The sequence below is a fragment of the Notothenia rossii genome (assembly GCF_949606895.1).
Source record: "Notothenia rossii genome assembly, chromosome: 10".
In the NCBI taxonomy this organism is placed as follows: domain Eukaryota; kingdom Metazoa; phylum Chordata; class Actinopteri; order Perciformes; family Nototheniidae; genus Notothenia; species Notothenia rossii.
In genome coordinates, this window is record NC_136908.1 from 24,543,094 (window position 1) to 24,565,529 (window position 22,436).

Here is a 22,436-nt window from a genome sequence, read left to right on the forward strand (position 1 = left end):
GTAGCCTTTTAGATTGAGGTCATATTGGCATAAGAATGGTGTTTAAACCAAGCAAAACATATTATAATATCACTGATTATATTGAATACGATTTGAAAAGCTGATTTAGTTGAAGACATCACGGTGCTGAACCTTCTAAATATCTGAATTTCCAAAGTATTTATTTCCATGTTCATTAATATTTTTTTTTAAGTACTTATTCACAGATTTCAAAGTAAGGTTACAAAGTACTTTATGGATCAGCTACAATAATGTCGAAAAAATATAAAGTGGAGAGCATCATTCCACTAAAGGGTTAACTTCATTTATGTATCTGACGAATTTTGACGTAACACTAAATTGTTAAGCCTTTAATTGTTATGATTTTATATATACTGTTAGTATAGCTATATTCCCGGCCTACATCCACTGTTAAGTCATTGTAGTTGCTTTGACTTGTTAAAGCCTGTGCAGCAAACCGGAGCGACAGCTACATCGAACTTCATCTCCCATGTGGCATTGCGAGCGGTCTGTTTCTAGGTGTCTAGCAACAGCTATCAGCCCAGACAGCCGGCGGCAACGGGAGCGGTATTTCTCGGTGTCTTTCCACGATTATTCGCTGCCGGGTGTATATCATTAATAGTCGCTAGGCTGAAAATAGTGAAAGAACAACCCTGACCCCTGCACAGAGATATGAGCGGCAGCGGGCGGCCCAGGACCAGCTCGTTTGCTGAGCCGCCAGGTGTTCAAGGAACCGCCGCTGCGTCCACCGGATCAGCCGCTGCCGTGGGGAGCAGCACAGGAAAGTCCGGGGTCGCGCAGGCCTCCGGCAGCAGCTCGTCGGGATGCTCCAATCTAAAGCTTGCCAGTAAGTTCTTATTATACAACCGGGTGTTATCAGACTATGTGTATTCGATATATTATGCTATGTGCTTTTGCCTCAGACATGCCTTAAAGTGTTAATTTTCGCAACCCGGAGTAAAGTCGTTATTGCTCTTGTGTAGTGGTGGTAGCCAACTTGCTAGTTAGCATGCTAATGTTAGCCACTTGTTTTGTATCTTACTAGTTCCCCTGCTGGTATCAAACTAAGCAGCTATCATTATAGGCCAATAATAGGCCATCAATATAACCCACTGAAACGTTGGACATGTTATCAAAGAATCTTGTTATTTATGATAAATTACAAGCTACGGGTATTTTTGACTTCACTGTGGTCAATGCGAGTGAGAATTAAAACGGGGCTCTGTTGTTCTTTGTGGCCAAGCTCTTCTCAAATATACTAGCTTGAATGCTGCATTCAGTTGTGTTTTTGATGATGTTGTTTGAGAGTGGGGCTTAGGCTATCAGCTTGGCTTGCCTGCAGAAGGGTCAGGACGTAAAGTTGCCTGTTCACCAAGGTCACCTGTGGGGCAAGGCTTAGCAGCAGGTGGCCCACGCCTGGAGGATGCAAGTGATGCATGTCCAGTACAAGAGCTGTGCTGTCTACTGGGATGCCAAGGAGCTATGCCTCTTTATCACCATAGTGACAGGTGTAATGGAGATATGAATGTATGTGTGTTTGCATGTGTTAATCCAACCCTTATCATCCATTAGCAGGCAGTGGTGTTTGACTTGGATATAAGAGCCCAAATGGGAGGTCATCTCCAGTTCAAAACAGGGTAGCCTTTTTTTCGCTCACCCTCAGAATCACTGCCCGAGGCCCTTAAAGTCACGAATGTTGCCTTCAACTGATAAAGATGAATGATGGATACATTGTCAACATTGGGAGACCTTGTTGAGGCTATTTCAAGGGGATGGATTAAGCTACTTAGTTAATTGTTTATGAAAGAGAATAATTTGATATTTCAGGGCTCGACATTAAGGGCTGCCCGATGGCCCGGGGCCTTCTAGTATTTAGCTCGGGCAATGAAGCCTCACCTGCTGGCTAACGGATCCAGTAATGAGTGACCCGACAGTAAAACTAAACATATCTATAACTAGTTTAGGTAGTTTGAGAGGTAATTAAAATAGCTAGCCTACGTGTGATATTCTAACCTAAAGTGTTTGTTTTATCCGCTCACCGCTGCATGTGATCATGCAGAGCTGCTTGTCGACTAGTCAGCAGCAGCTGATATCTCTCTCCCGTCAGATTAGACTTCACTCGCGTTTATGTCCATATTGATCAGATCTAGCTAGTTCTAGCTAATGATAGGACTACCTGCTTATTAAAAGACACCTAAACAATAAGTATCGCTATGCAACTGGGTGTGGCCACAAGGTATAGCGCAGCATAATGCATTTGTTACATGCCCACCGGAACCCAGAGGCATTACCAACAGATCAACGCACAATCAACCCATACAGGACATCTCTTTCTCCACATTAAGTGTTAGACATTAGAATTAACTATTATTGTCAAATACTCTTCTTGTCTGTCACATAAGTGGCGCAACTGAAGCGGTATTGTGCTAAAGGGAAATTATTTTGAGCGAAGAGATTTAGATTTGCCGGCTAACGGGAACTCTGACGTCGCCATTTTGTGTGCTTCGCGGATGCGCTCGGCTCCTCTCGACTGCTGCTCGGGTCTGCTCGGTCAGCTTCCGGATGAGGAGGCATTCGTTCGACCAACTTACAGTAGATAACATTACAAACATTTTTAACAGATGCCATAATAGTGTAAATAATGTTTGTTTTGGCAGTTACAACTGAATGTAATGTTTTCTACTTTTTTACATCTGGGAAGGCATTTTGCCTTCAACAGATGGAAAGTGTCTTGACCAACAACTTAAAGAGCATCTTGCATGTTTTGATTTTTTCTACATTTATGCTTAAACTTGCTTGAAAATTACAATTAAAAAAAAGTGAATGCAGGATTTGATATGTTTTACGAGACATAAGGGCAGGAATTCAGAGGGAAAGGAGCAATTTTGAGCTCTGCTCTTAAAAACAGCTTTTTTTTAAGGTCATACGTCAAACGTGTCAAATTACATCACACAGGGGACACATCTCCGCTCTCTGACCGCGGGTATAGTAGAGTTGCGTTGAGTAGAGCGGTTGTGTTTTAGTGAGCTGGTATTTTTCGGTAGTTTTAAATTGTATTTCACCATTTGTAATCATGGTGCAGTATTGTGTTTGTGCAGGTTTCACAAATACCAGCCTGTCAGGACATCGAGTCCACAGTAAAAAGGACCGGAGCTAGCGTTCGTTCCAGGGTGTGTTGTGCATCCACCTCCCTGCAGCACATACTCTCCACAGCTTTATCAGGAAACCGTATTACTTCTTTCCCCCCCCCCCCCCCCCCCTTCGCTGCTCTCTCTCCCCTCCAGTACACGGCACCGTAAGACATAGTGTGGAGTTGCATTAGGTAACGCTGTGGTGGCTGTACTGCTCCAGCCGTCTTCTTTGTGTTTGTTTGTTTCCCCCTGTCTGTGTTGTTTGTGTGTGCGTGGTGGCTGTCACTCCTGGCTCCCGGCTCAAACTCCACTCACCTGCTGCAATCAGCTGTGCACCCTCCCCGACTACACACCTGCTTTCCATCAAGCCATTTACAACGACATATCAACGGAGGCTCCACAACCTTTCTCCGCCAGATCGTCAAGTATCAGCCGTATCTCGCGTCTCTCCTCCGGTACACAGCACCGTAGTGTGGAGTTACATTAGGTAACGCGAGATACGGCTGATACTTGCGCATTAGTTTCTGTTATGGATCAGTATCAACAGTCCTGCCAGTAACGTTACTATATTATCAATGCTACTTTAGTTATAGCCTGATATATGATAGCTAACTTTACAATGTTGTGATGTGACGTTAGCTAACATTCTGTAGCTAACGCCGGTCACTCACCAAGATAGCTGCCCAGTTCTCCACTGGTTCTCCTCACACCACAGCTCAATTTCTCTCCGATGGCCGTTATTTCTTCTAATCCTTAGCTGCTCCTAGTCTCTTGTGGTCCGTCATATGCATTCGAATATTCATGTTCAATGTCTTCTGTGTCGAAACTAGCATTGGGATCCATGTTTATTAATACGTTACACCGGCCGCTCTCCCCCTTGTGTCCCCCGTGTTAGGTCACACGCGGGAGGTCACGTGCCGAGGCTTTTTTATGCGGAAGTGAACATTTCTTACAAAAACGACGCCAGATGTCACTGTAGTGTATATTTCTGTATATTTTTTTGAAAATCTAGTGTATTCATCCTTTTCCGACACATTTATTCACTGGTGTCTTTAACCTGGAAGTTGCTCTTTAAGTATTTCTTATAGCTATGCAGGGCATGCAAGGGAGCAAACACAAACGAGAACAAACAAACAAGTGAAATGAAGAATAAAATTGAAATTGTACAATATAATATTGTGCTGGTTCATCTTATAATTCAGTCTAGAGAAGGCACCAGACAGCATCTACAGTAAGACCTGCACAAATCTAAATTTTCTAGGGGGAGGCCCCCCAAACCCTTCGTGCCATTTCGTCCATGGGCATTTTTCAGGGCAATCTCTATTGGGCTCAGGGCCATCTGTAAATTAGCTTAGATGGCCCACAGGGCCATCTCCCAAAATCCTTAATGTCATGCACTGTATTTAGAATGACTGACTGGTAAATCAAAATTGGACATAGAGCATTAGAGATGTATAGTTGCGACATCAACCAGTGATCTCATATTATGTAGAGTGGAGGATGACCTTTAAAAGGGTTATCATTAAGACTCTGTTGTTATTAACAGCTCTTCATACAATTGTTTCACAATGTGGCATCTTGTTACATGTAGTTCTTAAGTGAACTTTGTGGATCAACCTTATTCATTTTTTCTTTTGTTACACAAAGTAAAACTACTGATCAGCCTCTTCATGGGCTAGGAGCGGCCGGTAGATTACGTAAAATGTTTGTTAGCCAGCTGCTTGGTGTTGAAGTGGTTTGCGGCGATGAGTAGAACCAGTAGATATACAGAATCTGAAACATTATAGCAGCTGGTGTAAATGTCATAAGGAGCATCTGACAAGCCCAGACATGTCTTGTCAGTGAAAGGAAGAGGTGGTACTGCACTTGAATGACTCTTAATGAACTATTTTAATGTGATGGCATTTGTCCTGATATGAATACATTTCTATTCCACTAAAATATTTGCTAATTTAAATTTCATATCAACTAAGGAGCAAGACTGAGGATTGAATGACTTGACCTTTTGTTAAAGAGGTTTTGTATACTGTTGAGATATTACACCCAGGGAGATAAAAATAGGGCTCAGAGCTGTAAATCTGAAAACTTTCCCTCATCTCAGTATAATTACCACGGCTGCTGTGACAGCATCCAGACAGTTGTTCCATTATTCACTGTCGGTGGAGCAGCTCCAGGATTTGTCTCTGGTTGACATCATCACACTCTTGTTGCTGTCCGGGTTAAAGCATTTCAGCGCTGAAAGATTTCCTGAAACTGGGCTATCTGTAAATATTTTTTTGATGCTACATGACCCCAAAAAAAAAGACTTAAAGAGGGGTGTAATGACCATTTGCTTAAAGGTCACATGTCATGTTTTTCCAGTGATTACCCGTCCCTTTGTGTGTTATTATTAAGGTTTTTATGCATGTAAACGGTCTGCAGAGTCAAAACCCTCAAAGTAAGCACGTACCCGAAACTAAATGGACCAATCCGTGGAGCCGTTACGTTACGTCCGCGGAGCCGTTACGTTAAGCCCCCGCTGATTGGTCCAAATTGACCAATCCACGGACTTCCTCACACACACACACAGTGCAGACAGCTCTGCTGATTTCTGCTCCCTGGCTGCAGGCTGATAACAGACAGTTGGGCTGCCTGCACTGAGTGTGTGTGTGGATTGGTCAATTCGGACCAATCAGCGGGGGCTTAACGTAACGGCTCCGCGGACGTAACGTAACGGCTCCACGGATTGGCCCATTTAGTTCCGGGTACGTGCTTTCGTAAGCACGTACCCGGAAGAATCAAATGGATGATGACGTTTCACCAACGAGGCGTTTTGGGGAGGTATTTTCTGTGTTAGAGTTTTACTCGCTACAGGGTGTACTTTAAGGGTTTTGACTCTGCACACCGTTTACATGCAGAAAAAGCTTCATAACACACAAGGAGCGGGTAATAACCGGAAAAGCATGACATGGGAGCTTTAAGTGTACTCTTAAAAACGGATAGGGTGTCTGCCGCCCGAACACAAACTGGAAGCTGATTCCACAAAAGTGGAGCTTGATAAGAAAAGGCTCTGGCTCTCATTGTACTTTTTAGAGTACATTTTCCCACACCACGCCGCTCCTCCGCTCCCTTCACTGGCTTCCAGTAACTGCTAGAATCCACTTCAAGACACCGGTACTTGCGTACCATGCTGCGAATGGATCTGGACTTTCCTACATCCAGGCCTCGCAATTAACGATGTCCCGATGTCCCGAGGACCATAACAATTTCGACTGGGACACAAATCTATTTTGTCTGGGACTATTTCGGGACAGTGAATTTTTGTTTTTAAGTAAACTTCAAAATGGGTGTTATTTGCAAATTCATTGGGCTGTCAAATCATAGAATGCATTCTACGTCATCCACTCTGCTGCTGACTGCTGCTAGACTCGCGCCAATGCAACGGTCACAACAGTTTAAAAAAGAAGAAAGAAATGCTGAGGTGGTGGAATAAACAGCCCCCTGATGCAAGCCCCAATTCTGCCGACTCCCGAAACGAAAACATCCCAAGTCCTGGTAATGATGCATCGTCTTCTACTGTGGTAAGTTAGTTGTCTTTAGTGTCAATGTTAGCTAGCTAACTAACGCTAGCGCTAACTAACGCTAGCAACTGAAGTGTGCCTTTACAATGCATACAAACGTCCTAAAATGCGGTGTCATGTTCTTTTGAAGTTTGTGAAAATGATGTGAAATACAGTTGATCAGAATAAGAGGTGTAGTCTATCATTTTTGTATTTTCTTTGTCAGCCAGTCAGTGACCAGGCTAGAATCTTTAGCTGCAAAAACGTAAGGCATTTAGCTAATCATTTAGCTTTTCATCTTTTTTTTAGTGTTTTAGTTTTTTTTGGTCAAGAACGTCAGTCGGATTGGGTGACGACTAGAAAGGGGGTCGCAAGGTAATTTTAGTTTGTCAATCAACTCTGGTATGAGAATAATGTGTCATGTTAAGAGAGAGTAATGTTCCAGTTGTTTTTGTGCCTAGCTAATCTCCCAGTAGATTTTGCCCTTCAAAGCAAGGCTACAATGTGCATTAGCGATGGCACGTTCTATGGCACGCTCGCTCGAAACGTGTCTTTTAACAAGAACGAACTGACCTAACCATTGTGCATGTCTGCATTTTTTGGGATCAGGGCTCCCCCAACATGCCGAAAAAAATGTGTATATCTGTTGAAACCAAAGACTAAAATAATGCTGTAGAAAAATATCAAAATGACTAAGATTATAATGCTCATACAAATGTTGCATTTCACCACTTTTTTTATAAAATTTCTTTTACAATTGATAATGTTTTTGTCTCCTACATCTATATTAAAACAAAACAGGGGTCTGGTTCAAAGACATCATCAGGGCTTTAAGACAAAGTTTTATACAACATTGTACCCTACTATGTTATGTAATGTTATATTATATTATTATAACATGAACATATGTTTTTTTGAATGAATGAATGAGAGCAAGAGGATTGACATTCATGAATGAAGATAGAAGATCAATTTATATTCCTATAGTACTACTGACTTGTGAGGATAACTTGTAATTAGAACTGAAAACAGATACATTTATTAAACTGTATTATGGAACTTCTGTTTTTTAATTATCATTCATACCACTTTCATTGCCAGATAGAGGGTTCGGATCATAAAACACAGATCATACAGCCTTACCATATTTAATTGAAAAATACAAATCAGAATTCTTCAATGTTGACATGACAATGAGAAATTAGTCTGCGAAACAATAGAAACATGTCTTAAAACAACTCTCTTCCCTTCTACTCTAGGAGAGGCAACAGATCAGACTAATATTCATATGTTTAAAAGAATAAGAAACTTACATGGTGGACCAGAGTCTATGGTGTGATGATTAAGTGACAAAAAAGTATCAAATTATATGTATTCTGCATAATTGGGGTGGGCGACGATACAAATTTAAATTTGGGACACTGCTGGTTATATCCGGGACAATACAAAGTAGAATTCGGGACAGTTTTGGGACACTGAGGAAAAAAGTTAATTTTGAGCCCTGCCTACATCCAGGACATGTTTAAACTGTACACCCCAGCAAGTGCACTCCGCTCTGCATCAGCCAAACAGCTCGCTGCACCCGTTACAACATTACAAACATTTTTAACAGGGGCCATAATAGTGTAAATGTTTGTTTTGGCAGTTATAACTGAATGTAATGTTTTCTACTTTTTTTACATCTGGGAAGGCATTTGCCTTCTTCAGATGGAAAGTGTCTTGACCAACAACTTAAGTATTTCTTATAGCTATGCAGGGCATGCAAGCGAGCAAACACAAACACAGACTCAGCCTATCATAACAACCTAGTGAGGCTGTCCAACAACATAATCTCTGACCCAAACCATGTTCTGAACACTGAATATGAACTGCTACCTTCTAATCGAAGATACAGGGTCCCACGATTCAATAAAGTCAGACTGAAGCACTCCTTTGTACATCACTCAATCCTCACAGTAAATACAGAGCTAAATCCCAGATCAAATGCACGCTGAAGGCCCTTGAGCATGTTTTCTCTCACTGATTGTGCTGTTACGTTAAATGTTTGTTGTTTGTGTTTCATGTATTGTGTCTGGATACTTGTCTGTTGATGTTGGACATGGAGCTGCTGCGACGCAAGTCAAATTTCAGACTTGATCAGACAAATAAAGTATTATCGTATCGTAAACAAGAACAAACAAACAAGTGAAATGAAGAATACAATTGAAATTGTATAATATTGTGGTGGTTCATCTAAGACAGGGGTGCCCACACTTTTTTGGCTGGTGAGCTACTTTTGAAATGACCAGCTCACCGAGGTCTACCAACCAAAAATAAATCCCAAATTGCAAGGGTTGCTGAATAACAGTTTTTATTTATACATGGGATTAGGGATGCACCGATACACATATTTTCACTTCCGATCCGATTCCGATAACTACATTTGGATATCTGCCGATACCGATACTATTCCGATATCTCTGATAACAGTCTTGATCTTTCAAATTATACCAGCCACTTGATGATAGACCAAAGTATACTGGCACAGGAAGCACTTAAGTAGAAGTTGTAGCCTACTAAACCTCCAAAAAATAGCCCTTACATTTATGAGGACATACATGATCATCATCTTTACTGTTAACAAACTACACGCAAGCAGGATTTCAAGTTGGCCTTCAATATTTATTCACCTCAGCAACCCATAATGGGTAAAACATTGTCTTAACAAAACAAACAAATGAAGTGCAGCAGCATTATCTGAGATAACATAACACATAAAATAACAGTGAGGCCAGGATCAACCACTTTCACTTAAACATTGTCAGGTTCTTTTTTAGGAAGATTAGCATTTCTGCCCGCTCTGCTGTCAGGCGATTTCTCTTTTCATCCACGATATTGGATGCTGTGCTGAAAAGTCTTTCACTTTCCACACTGGTTGAAGGGGCACTCAGGAACTTTGTGGCAACTGCAGCAATGAGGGGAAACCGAGCATGGTGGTTTGCCCAGTATTGAAAAGGGCTGTCTGCCTCACCTATAGTTGGTTCCTTTAAGAACATCTGCATTTGTGTGACCGCAGTCTGGGTACCACTACCTCCTGCAGGTTCATCATGCTCCTCCAAAATTTTGTCATATAGACTGCTGAAGCTGCTTTTCATTTTGCCTGGAGGAACACCAGTGCTTGGCCCAGCTTCCATGCAAGCAATCTTCTTAGCTGGCTCAGCCACCGTTGTCCCAGCATCATCAGTGAGTGCTTGCTCCATCTTCTCCAGCTCTTGAATCAGGAGAGCCTTCCCCCTCCTGGCAGCTTCTCCACTTGTAAAGAATCTGACACACACACACACACAGAAGAAGAAACATTGAGTACAAGTTATACAGCTGGGCATGCAGGCAGACAAACACAAACACACACACACACACACACACACACACACACACACACACACACACTTCCCCGTTATCCAATTACTTTTAGTTTACATTAAGTTAATATCATTAAGAAATATTCACGTTAAAGTTAGGAATATGTTAACACTTGATTCAGCAGCATTTTGATTAAATTGCAACAAAAAATGCCTTACCTGTCCTTGTATCGAGCGTCCACTAAAGTGGCAAGAGCATAGAGTGGCTCACTTTCGATGTCGCTGAAACGCCGGTTGACAGCTTGGAGAAGCGTACTTTTCATTGTTTTGATGCCGCTGTCGGTATTGGTATTCTCTGCGAGCAGGCGTTGTAAAACTGTGACGGCTGGAATTACTTCGGCTGCAGTGGAGGTCGCCGAGCTAATTTTCCTGGTTAACTCCTCGAAGGGCTCCAGCACAGTCGCTGTTTTTTCAAGCAAAGCCCAGTCGTTGGCTGACAGTGTTGCTGGTAAGTTGTGGTCGGCAGCATAGGCACAGAGGGGTCGTTTCTCTTTCAAGATGCTCTTGATCATGTAATAGGAACTATTCCATCTAGTCTGCACATCTTGAACCAGGCGAGAAGGGTTCGTCGCTGTTCCCGCTTGCATTTCACGCTGCAGGTCTTCCAGGCGAGACTGTGCAAGTTGTGAATGCTTAAAGTGAGCTACGATTTTTCGGCTGTTTGCCAAGGCGTCGCTAACGCTGCGCTGTGATATGAGACCCTCATTCACAACGAGCTGCAGTGAGTGAGAGAAACAGCCGAGGTTAGAAACGGACATGTCTTGCATTGCTGCCTTCATGTTGCTCGCGTTGTCTCGCAGAATAGCATGTACCTTTTCCAGTGGGATCCCCCAGTTGTTTAGCATTTCTGTAATGGATGCTGCGATTGTTGCACGGTTGTGGGAGCCTCTGCACTTCTTTACTTGGAGCACGGCACTACAAAGCCTGTATGTCTCGCGGTCAATCCAGTGCACTGTAAGACTTATCAGTGACATTGGGCAGACATCTGACGTCCAAATGTCTGTCGTAAAGCTCAGATTTGGGACTCCCTTTAACTTGTCGGCTAACTTGGTTGACACTCGGTTGTAAAGTTCAGGTAGCGCAGTCTCTGACAAATATCTCCTCGATGGTAAACTATATCTTGGCTGCAAATGTTCCATCAGGCCGCGAAAACCTTCATTTTCGACCACTGATAATGGTTGGTCATCGAGTACGATGAAGTTCAGTACCTTCCCAGTTATTTCTTTAGCTTTCACGTTGTCTGGTGAGAGTTTACCTTGTCTTTCGAATGACTGTAGAAGTGACTCCTGACGGCTAGTCTGTGCTTTCAGCCCCCTCACGGCTAAGAACTCATCGTGCTCTTTAGGGTGGTGCTTCTGCAGGTGTTTTATTAGGTTTGTAGTATTGTATGTCGCAACGGAGCGTCCACCTCTGGATATAACGGCTTTGCAAACATTACATGTTGCTGTATTGCTTTGCAGTGAATCGAGAGAAAAGTATTGCCATACAGCAGACATATTGATAGTTAGCAACAAAATAGTTAGCACTAATTACCCGGCCAGAGACCAGACCGCTCAACGTTCGACTGCTTGCTTGTTGCAAACTATGGCATGGAATTCTTGAACGGGGGCGTGCCTAGGCTACTGTGATCACTGAGATGGCCCCGTTTAGGAAATCCATTCCACATCTTGCAGTAGCAAAGCAACATACCAGAACCGTGCACGGAGAATCTTTTCAGCATAATGTGTGGATCGGAAATCTAGGGGTATGGATCGGAAATTTCCGATACGTGAATTACGTTGATATCGGATACCGATACTGGATCGGATCGGCCCCATCCCTACATGGGATAACTACAATAGGGCTGTCTGCAACAAACCACTAATTTGATAATCGATGAATCTATCGATTAATGAAATGATTAATGGACTATTCGGACTATATTACTGCCTTGCACAATTTCTCAAATGCTCTTATTTAGCCATCAACTTTTAGATTTAGCTTGAGGTTGTTTTAGGCATCGTCCGCGCAAAATGACCCACTCAGGGCAATCTCTATTGGGCTCAGGGCCATCTCCCAAAATCCTTAATGTCATGCACTGGGATTACTAACAAAGCACTTATATACTAATAAAGGACTGGCTTATCTAAAGCCAGTCGAGTAACACTTGAAATGTTTTAGCTCTATGAAACCTGATGTACTTATATGATTCTGTTTTCTTCAAGTTTGTATCTTGTTGGTCGAACGCACTTATTGTAAGTCGCTTTGGATAAAAGCGTCAGCTAAATGCAATTTAATGTAGAGACTCTAGGAACAACCAACAACCCTGCATTCTTGGAACGCAATGCCCTAGTTCAGGGGTCGGCAACCCGCGGCCCTCGAGCCGCATGCGGCCCTTTAAGCACTCTGCTCTGGCTCCCTGGAGCTTAGACAAAATTAAGAAGGAAATACATTTGTAGGACTATTTATATTTTCTTGCATGGTTGAAAATGTTTCGTATCTTGTATTTTGAGGTGATACTGTCACATAAATAAAAAACTAAACGGTTTTAATTAGGTCAACTAAAATATGCGTCACATCCTGCTACGGTCCCGCGCTAGCGTCTTGCATGCAAATAACCTGACCCCCGGCTCGATGAGCGAACCATGGATAAAGAAAAGTATCTGAGGAACACAGGATTTAATTCTGCGTGGACAGAGTTATATGTTTTCACAGCAAACAATGCTGGTATACCGGTATGTTTGATATGTAGAGAGAAGTTGTCAAAGGTGCTGCAGCCTTTACGTATCGAGGAACAACATGGGAGAGGCAGACAGCTGACGATCTTCAGTCATAATTCAATGGGGTATGTAATATATTTCAGAAAACACTTTTTGTTATATTCCATGCAATGCTCTTAACGTCCCGATAGCATTGAATATATGAAATGCTTTTACAATAAATACATAAAAAAATGTATCTCTGGAAGCCGTAGTACTGTAAAAAGCACGACCAATCATCTGAGTCGGCCCGGCTAAAATAACTGGATGGCCTACCTGCCTGTCAGCCTTCCATCTGTGCACAAACTTATCTCGTGCCCTCCTTGGTCATGTGTCGTGTCCATTCTTACCTACCCTACCTTTAACTCTTTTTAGGGTGCAGCTATATGTTTTAATTATTTCTAAGTGGGCCCATTTTAATTATATTTGTTTTCCTTCAAATGTGCAGAGGACTCCCCAAGTGCTGTGTTACATTTATTTTAAAGTAGGCCTGTGTATTATTTTTAATTCTCCTTATAGGAGTTCTTTGTTTCTTATTAGAGGTTAACAGTTTTATATAATAGCCTAATAAATGCAAAAAAACCTGTAGTTTTTAACAATAAATACAACTTTATAAGCTATCAAGCTATGAAATATGTTTTGCGGCTCCAGACACATTTTTTTGGGAAAAACAAGCAAAATGCCTCTTTTGGTCAAAAAGGTTGCAGACCCCTGCCCTAGTTGGACAGTATGGTATAATGAGTTCTTTAAAGGGGACATATCATGCAAAATGCACTCTTGTACGTCTTTTATACATGAATATGTGTCCCCGGTGTGTTAGGGAACTCACCAAGTGTCAGAAAACACAACCCTCTCTTTTTTCCTCTATACCCAAATCTAAAAAAAAAGGCTGTAACGGATCTGATACAGACTGATCCAGATTTGAATGATTTTTTACGTCACAAAAGGGGTGCTTCGCTTAGTGGTCAATTCTCCACCTATCAGGGAATGAGAGGTTGGGCCCCGGCCGGCCATTGCTGCTCGAAAGCGCTGGAGACGCTGTAGTACATATGCCAGGCTTGTAAGTGGCGCTGTAGTCTGCCACAAAAGCAGCGAAGAAGACTTCCCTTGCATGGTTGCCATGGTTGCCCTTCTGTTTATTCTCGGCTGTGGCTCTTTTTGTCCCTCCCCGAGGCAAGCGTTTGCGCCTCCTGCTTTAAAACAAATGAATAATGACTCTATATAATCATAGGTAAGGGATAATGTGCAGCGACGCGGTCATTATGGGGAAAAGAGCACCGACAGGCTGATCAGGAGCCCGACGCAAAGCGGAGGGATATGGATAGGCATGAACGCACATTATGCAAACGATATGACTCCCAATATTAATTGAAATGCTTTTATGGATTTATAAAATGATTTTATTGATTTAAAAAATAGTTGTATGTATTGATTTAAATTAACATGCATCCGTTAAGAAAAATAGTCCGTTGTTACTGTTTGAACTAACGTAGCAACGGCAGGAACTGCTTCGATAGCGTTTTTGAGGAGCTTTTTGATTACAGATTTGAAAACATCGTTGCTTGCTTTAAAAGTAGCACAATTCATTATGTCAAACCTTGGAAAGTATCTAGATATCCCTGCCCTAATGCCAAAGTAACTGCACACTGAATATGTGTCGCCGTTTGATGTCTATGTCTGGACCGCTGCGTAAAAAGGAGGGTTTCTGCCCTGTTACTTTTATTTATATATATATATATATATATAAATAAAAGTATGTGAACCCTTTGGAACTACCTGGATTTCTGCATAAATTGGTCATAAAAATGTGTTCTGATCTTCATCTAAGTCACAACAATAGACAAACACAGTCTGCTTAAGCTAAAACCACACAAACAATTATATGTTTTTATGTTTTTATTGAACACACCATGTAAACATTCACAGTGCAGGGTTCACTGGTGTGAACCCTTGGATTTAATACAGGGTGTCCGCGGGGTCTTAAAAAGTATTAAAAGTTGATAAATCAATTTAGCGAAAATTAAGGCTATTAAAAAGTATTAAACGGCATTTTCCAAGGTATTAAGAAGGTCCACAGCAACGACAACATGAAACAGTGAAACACCCTTTAATTTACTGAAACGACATGTCGGGAAACCCCCCAAGGCGGCCTCATGCATAGCGCGCGCCGTAAAATGCTGCTTATTATTTTAAGTTTCGTTGCCTTGCTCCGCTCTGTGGGGGGGGGGGGGGAAACTAAGCGACTACGGTAACGGGTCCCAAGGTGGGTAGACCGGCATACGCAACGCTCTGGGGGTCCAACGGCTCCGTGTGTAAGCCCTATATGATCATTTTCTGATAACGATGAAATAGCCCGCCTCCCTCTCCCCGCGTCTCCTGCTGCTGCTGGGCTGTCAGAAGAGGGGGAGGAAAAGAGGCAGGCACCGTTTATTAAATATTCTTATATTATTATACAGAGAACAGAGTCGTTATCAATTTGTTTGAAAGCTCAATAAATAACAAAGAAGACCTCTGACCGGCACTTTTCTAATTTTGTACGGAAGATTTAAACTTTAACGGACATGTTGACCGGCGGAACATTTTTTTTACGGAAACTGCCGCACGGTCCCCTCGTTCCTTGGAAGAGGCGGTGAGGTGGGTGTTTTTCATCTGCTGTGGACTACCGGAGAGATATACAGCAGGAGAACACGCCGTCCACCGCGGAGAATAAACAGAAGGGCAACCATGCTCCGGGGTCTTCTTCACTGCTTTTGGTGTATTTCGGGAGGCAGCAGCGCCACTTACAGGCCTCGTTTCCAGCATTTCCAGCGGTCTAGTGTGAACGGACACGTTAATGAATCGAATGCGTGTGAACGGAAGCCTTTTTTGCGCTTGCGTATGCGTCCTCGTGGGGCCGGGGTCTAAGCCAAACTATATCCGGTCACAGAGATCTGCTATTTTAAAGTAAAGTCAACACATATCGACCCTAAATATAGTCTATATTAAGAACGAAAAAAATCATAACATATATATCCTTTTTTGTAAACATATGACAAATGTGTGAGGGTGATGACGTCAGAGCATCGTCCTATGTGCCAGGGCTTAGCCCCGGACAGCCCCAGCCCAATTTAACCCCCGGGTATTTGAGAGGGTGCTCCTATATGGCATTACCCCGCTGAAGCTCACCAAAGTTTAACATATTTCATAGTTCAAAGTTTTTGTCAATTGTTTTGTTTATTGGTCAAATACTGGTTTCTAATGGTTTCTGAGGAGTTTTACTGGAATGAAAGAACACAGAGTCTACAGAAGCAAAAAAGCAGCATACTGCATTAAACCTGACCTTCACAGAGAGGTTGAAGTTCATGTGGAAAGGAGGCTTCAGTAGTCTGTCTGCACTCTGTTTAGTTTTGCTATCTTACTATCAATATAGTAAATGTGAGGTAAAGTGTGTAGCCAATGTAACCGGTTAGAACTCAAAGTTGGAATGAGGTCTTAAAATGTATGGAAAGGGTCTTAAAAAAGGTCTTAAAAGGTATTAAATTTGACTTCAGGATTCCTGCATATACCCTGTAATAACTGGTTGACCTCATGGCAGCAATAACCTCAACCAAACGTTTCCTATAGTTGCTTATCAGACCTGCACAACGGTCAGGAGGAATTTTGGACCATTCCTCTTTACAAAACTGCTTCAGTTCAGCAATATTCTTGGGATGTCTGGTGTGAATCGCTCTCTTGAGGTCATGCCACAGCATCTCAATTGAGTTGAGGTCAGGACTCTGACTGGGCCACTCCAGAAGGCGCATTTTCTTCTGTTGAAGCCATTCTGTTGTTGATTTACTTCTGTGCTTTGGGTCGTTGTACTGTTGCATCACCCATCTTCTGTTGAGCTTCAATTGGTGGACAGATGGCCTTAAGTTCTCCAGCAAAATGTCTTGATAAACTCGAGAATTCATTTTTCCGTCGATGATGGCAATCTGTCCAGGCCCTGAGGCAGCAAAGCAGCCCCAAACCATGATGCTCCCTCCACCATACTTCACAGTTGGGAAGAGGTTTTGATGTTGGTGTGCTGTGCCTTTTTTTTCTCCACACATAGCGTTGTGTGTTCCTTCCAAACAACTCAACTTTGGTTTCATCTGTCTACAGAATATTTTGCCAGTAGTGCTGTGGAACATCCAGGTGCTCTTTTGCAAACTTCAAATGTGCAGCAATGTTTTTTCTGGACAGCAGTGGCTTCTTCAATTTTATGACCAACTTATGCAGAAATCCAGGTAATTCCAAAGGGTTCACATACTTTTTCTTGCAACTGTAGAATAATTATGATGATCATCTGTGATTGGACAACGGAGGACGGAGATCTCTTTTTCTCCCCCTCTTCTCCCCGCTGCAGTGTAGCAGCTGATCACAGAGCACGCTCCCCTCTCCTGCAGGGGGGCGTGGTCAGCTGCATCTCACAGAATCAGCCCCCTGCAAAAACAGCAATGGAAAGAGCGAAATGAGGCATGGCTAAAATGCAGGATCTGTTTGGTATTTTGAAAAAAAAACTATATTTATACACTTTATATAGGTATGGCCCTGCAATATATTGTTCAAATATAGCATGATAGGTTCCCTTTAAGGTAAGATGGCGCCTGCCCATTAAGGGCTTTGTAGGCGAGAAGAAGACATTTAAATTCTATCCTGTGTTTTTATAGGGAGCCAGTGTAAGGCAGTCAGAACAGGAGTAATGTGGTCCCTTTTCCTAACTCTGGTTAGTACATGTGCTGCAGCATTTTGAATCAGCTGAAGCGACTTAACTGACTTCTTGGTACACCCTGATAATAAAGAGTTACAATAATCCAGCCTTGAAGTAACAAATGCATGGATTAGTTCCTCTGCATCGTTTTGAGGCAAGATATGCCTGATTTTTGCTATGTTACGTAGATGGAATCCATAAAAAATGTCATCTGTGGAAGCCGTAGTACTGTTAAAAGCATGACCAATCATTTTAGCCGGCCCGGCTAAAATAACTGGATGGCCTACCTGCCTGTCAGCCTTCCATCTGTGCACAAACTTATCTCGTGCCCTCATTGGTAATGTGCGCATTCGTGTGTGTTGGAGGAGGGGCATATATATGTATTTTCAAATTCTAGCGCACTCGAGCTGGTTTCTCCAAAATGACCTACCCCACCTTTTAAGTGTGAATGATTCCCTTTTATTTATAAGAAAATCATATGACCAAAAAAAGTGGTGGTAACCAGGGGTGTAACGGTTCACAAACATTTCGGTTCTGTACGTACCTCGGTTTTTAGGTCACGGTTCGGTACGTTTTCGGTACAGCAGAAAAAATGATCACAAAACATAAAATATTTTTGGTTTTCTTTTTTATTATTATTAAACTGTGAATAATGTATTCACTCAAATAAATACAAAATAAAATAAACATTAAGGTGCAGCATTTTTGAAATAATCTGTATTTGAACTTTACTGTACTCACAAAACATAAACTATTAGTTTTGGGTTTTTAATTATTATTAAACTGTGAATATTCACTCAAATAAATACAAAATATAATAAAATAAACATTAAGGTGCAGCATTTCGATGAACTGAAATAATCTTTATTTGAACTGTACTGTACTGGTACCTAAGCAGCCAGTTTGACATTAGGACTTGCTTGTCATTGTATTTTCATGTTTTTTTTATAAAGAAAAATTAACCTGTCCACATTGCTTGCCGAAAGTGCAGAACTCCTGGCACTAACAATGTCTCCTGCTGTGGAGAACACCCTCTCCCTAGGGACAGAGGTAGCAGATACAGCCAGGTAGCGCTTTGCTAACATGGCAACATAAGGATATTTGGCGTTTGTAATAGCTTTGGCTCGGTCTGAACTTTTTTCCGAGTGGTGGAGGCTTAAATGCTAGCGGGAGTTGGGTTTGCACTTCAGTATTTTTTCTTTTGGTACTGGTGATATTCACGCTCGAGTGATGCCTTTTCAAATGAGTGTGCAAGTTTGATGTATTGCCAGCCGTGTAACCAATTTTAGTTGAACAATGCCGACAAACAGCTTTGGTTCGGTCCACCTGTCTTTGTCCGTCATCCTTGTACGTAACTGCGAAACCAAAATGTTCCCAAACCAGAGACTTCAATGATGCTGGAGGATTTTTGAGCTCAACTTTATCTGCGTTCGCCATTTCGACAGTTCCTCAAATTACTGACTAAATTTGAACGCATCCCTGTGACCAGCTCTCATAGTATGCCTCTCGTCCAATGAAATGACTTGGTCGGTCTATGACGCGTTGAACCCAATGTGAGCAAATTACTCTGAACGCTGCGATGCAGCACCTGAGATTACTTCCAAAAAGTTGTTCCCGTTCTCAATTTTTTACGTTTAACGTTATATTCGTTCGGTACACTTCGGTACACACGTGTACCGAACCGAATGGCATTCGGTACAGGTACGTATACCGTTACACCCCTAGTGGTAACACAAGATTTCTTCCACTGTTGCTTTATGTAAATGTGACGCTCATCTACTGAAAGACATTTTCATGATCCACTGGGAAGTAGAAAATGTTTTGATTCTGTTTTTGTGGTAGACTGTTGCATGACCACAATAAGTTTTAGAACAAAAGATAGTTTGTAAAAACGTTAAGCTTACACCAGAGGTTCTCCCTACTGAGTGGATGGCCTGGTTTGATTTTTGGAAGATCTTGCTGCATTAAACTGCATATTTATAAGGTCAACTTATTTCTGCTGAAACTACTTTGCTTTAAGACGTGAAATTCATTTAAGCACAGTGAGGTTTTTTGAATGAAGAGAAGACATTACAATAGAACATCTGCAACAGAATAGTTTGTGTAGATATAAATGTTTTGTATTATAAAACAAATTAAATTATATGTATTTATTTTATAAAAATGGGTATGGATGTGACAGGGTTTGAAAAATTGCATGTTTTGTAAAGGATTATTTCCTCAGTGAGACTTGAGTTTCCTTCTGTGATTGTCAGGTGAATGACAGGAAGCAGAGTGTGACACAAACGCCAAACTCGCATACAATGAGACAATAATAAAACAGACAGAGCCAGAGTATGACGTCGTCTTTATTATGATAGATTATCGACCTCAGGGAAGTTTAAAGCCGGTGAAAGTAGTTTTTCATGCTGAGAAAAATGAATGGCAGCAGGAAAAGAGCCCTGCTTTCTCTCCCGCTGTACAGACTGCTGATGCATCAGCAAGAAAAATGTAAGAGGAGCAGCAACTTCGACAGTTGACACAAACGTATCCCTTAACCATCTGTCCTACTACTTTTAACCTGGAGCCCCGTGTGGGATTGTATTATGAACCCAGTCACTGAGTTAGGAAAACCCCCTGACCCGGTCACTCTGCAGGCCTCACAGTTTCAACTGTAACAGATACAACCAGTGTGCCTATTGGGTGACCAGAACACTTTCTGAGGATAGTTTACTGTGAGTTTGTGTGTGTGGATATAGACATAGAAGAAAACCGGGACGTACAGTCCAGGCTGCAATAGTGCATTGTTTAGTGGTAGACAAAGCATTAAGTATGTACACATGGTCAGGGTGACGGTGATACTGCACAATGAAAGTTGGATAGCAAAAGGCTCCTCTATTATTATAGTTGCATGAAACAGCAGAGAAAAATCTAATAACCATCAACTGGCTTTACATATAAATTATGTTTGTACTACATCTATAAATTGTTATGGTTTAAGTTGAGCCGAAAAAACAAAAAAATGGTAACTCTTATTAAAAGTTAAATGACATTTAAACGATTCTCCTCAGCTTTACCTTTTCTCCTTTCAATTTGCTTGTGCTTTGAGACTGCCATGCCTCCTAGGTCAGCAACTAAAACATGAATTGTCAGTTCTACTTGTATTTAGGGATGCATGATATTGGTTTTTTGAAACCGATACCGATAACTTCCTGCTTCTCAAGACCGATACGATACCGATAATAATATTATATATATATATATATATATTAAATGTACCTGTAGTTTTTGCACACCTGGTGGTAAAAAAAAGACTAGTAGTGAGCAAACGACATGAGCATTACTACTATGAACAAAACAAAGCCAAGAACCGTTTTAACTCTTCAAAGTGGCCATATTTATTTTCCCAAATAAAAAGCCCCGGTGCCTTTGCAGCTGGCTTTGGATTCGCTGCTAGTTCAGCAGCGCAGGCGTCTTTGTACGCTTTTAACACACCATCGTAGCGATGTCGATGTTTCAGGTGACTAATCAGGTTGGAAGTATTATAGCTCGTTGCCTTCTTCCATCCTCGTTGAACTTCTGCATTGCATTTGTTAATACAAATAGCAAGCGAACTATCTAACTCTGAAACTTTGAAATAGTCCCTACCAACAACATGTTTGTTTACTGTCCTGGCTTCATGGCCGCACACCATTTACGTCACAGCCAGGCATGAGTTAGGGAGCGCTGGATTTGTGGAAAACTCCCCTCTTCCTAAACCACTAATACCACAGTACTGGCAAAACAGGAGTAGCCGAGTGAAAAACAAGCGCCCCTCATCCCAATCCACCCACACCGCAGTATTTTTTTCTTTTTTTTTACCCCAAAAATATATTGTATATTATCGGGGCTATTAATACTTTTATCGGGTTTATCGGGATGACGTCATAATTCCTAATATCGGACCGATAATTATCGTGCACCACTACTTGTATTTGATCTTTAGGACATGTGAGTTTTAAATATGCAACTGAAGTCCAAGGCCAGACTGCAACCGGGGATGTTGCTTATCACAGTGTCACTGCACCTTAAACTGCTAGGTCGACTCTGTACTGTCTTTTTGTATTAAGTTAGATGTGTGTTGCGTAATCCCAATTTTCTTTTTATTAGGAAACTAGCTTTTAAAGCTATGGAATTGTTTAATGATTAAATACAAGATTATTGTGGTGGGGATTTGGAGTCCAGGGGTGAAGAGTGTTTTATCAGTATAGAGTTTACAGGATGTCATCAGCCTATGTTATAATTAAAGCTCCTCTTTATGACTATTTACACTTATTCTGCTAAAGCTGTGTACAAAGAGAATATCAATGAATATTATACTATTTGCAAAATAAGATTGAAGTGGTGACCGCATAGGATTGTTTTAGACTAATCAAAACATTTCAAATGACTCAAGTGGTGTTAAGTAAAAAAAAAAGGGTATTGATATAACTGATGAATGACTATGTTTTTATGTGAAAATATATTCTTGTTGAATCCCTGTTTGTTTGTTTTAATAAAAAAAGCACACATCTGTATCAAGCTAGGGTCTACATTACATTGATATACCCACCCACAGTAACCAGAAATCAAGAGTTAGACATACATAACTTGACTGGAAAACTCCAAAAGAAGCCCTGAATGTAAAAGAAAAACAAACAAAACACATTCAGTACAACCCTTGACCCGAAAGAGTTTTAACCACACTTTAGATGACGACATACGAACTAGGGATGGGAACGATTAATCGAATATTCGAAATTATTCAGGTATTCGAATACTTATTCAGGTATTCGAATATGAGTTATTAATATTTTTATCAAAAAAACAATTTCAATTTTTTGGGGGGGGAGGAATGCCTAAGTTCATTACGTATTATCAAATGGAATAATTCAATGTATACGACAGTGCCATAGCTAAAT

General features: G+C 41.5%; 1 protein-coding gene across 1 annotated transcript in view; it reads left to right on the top strand.

The window, feature by feature from the left end:
* Positions 1–478: 478 nt before the first annotated feature.
* Positions 479–22,436, top strand: part of LOC307022526 (glycogen synthase kinase-3 beta-like) — a 41,795-nt gene continuing 19,837 nt past the window's right edge. The window contains exon 1 of the mRNA XM_079655345.1: positions 479–847. Coding sequence (XP_079511471.1) covers positions 673–847 — 175 coding nt within the window. The 5' untranslated portion in view covers positions 479–672. The remainder of the gene's footprint in view (positions 848–22,436) is intronic.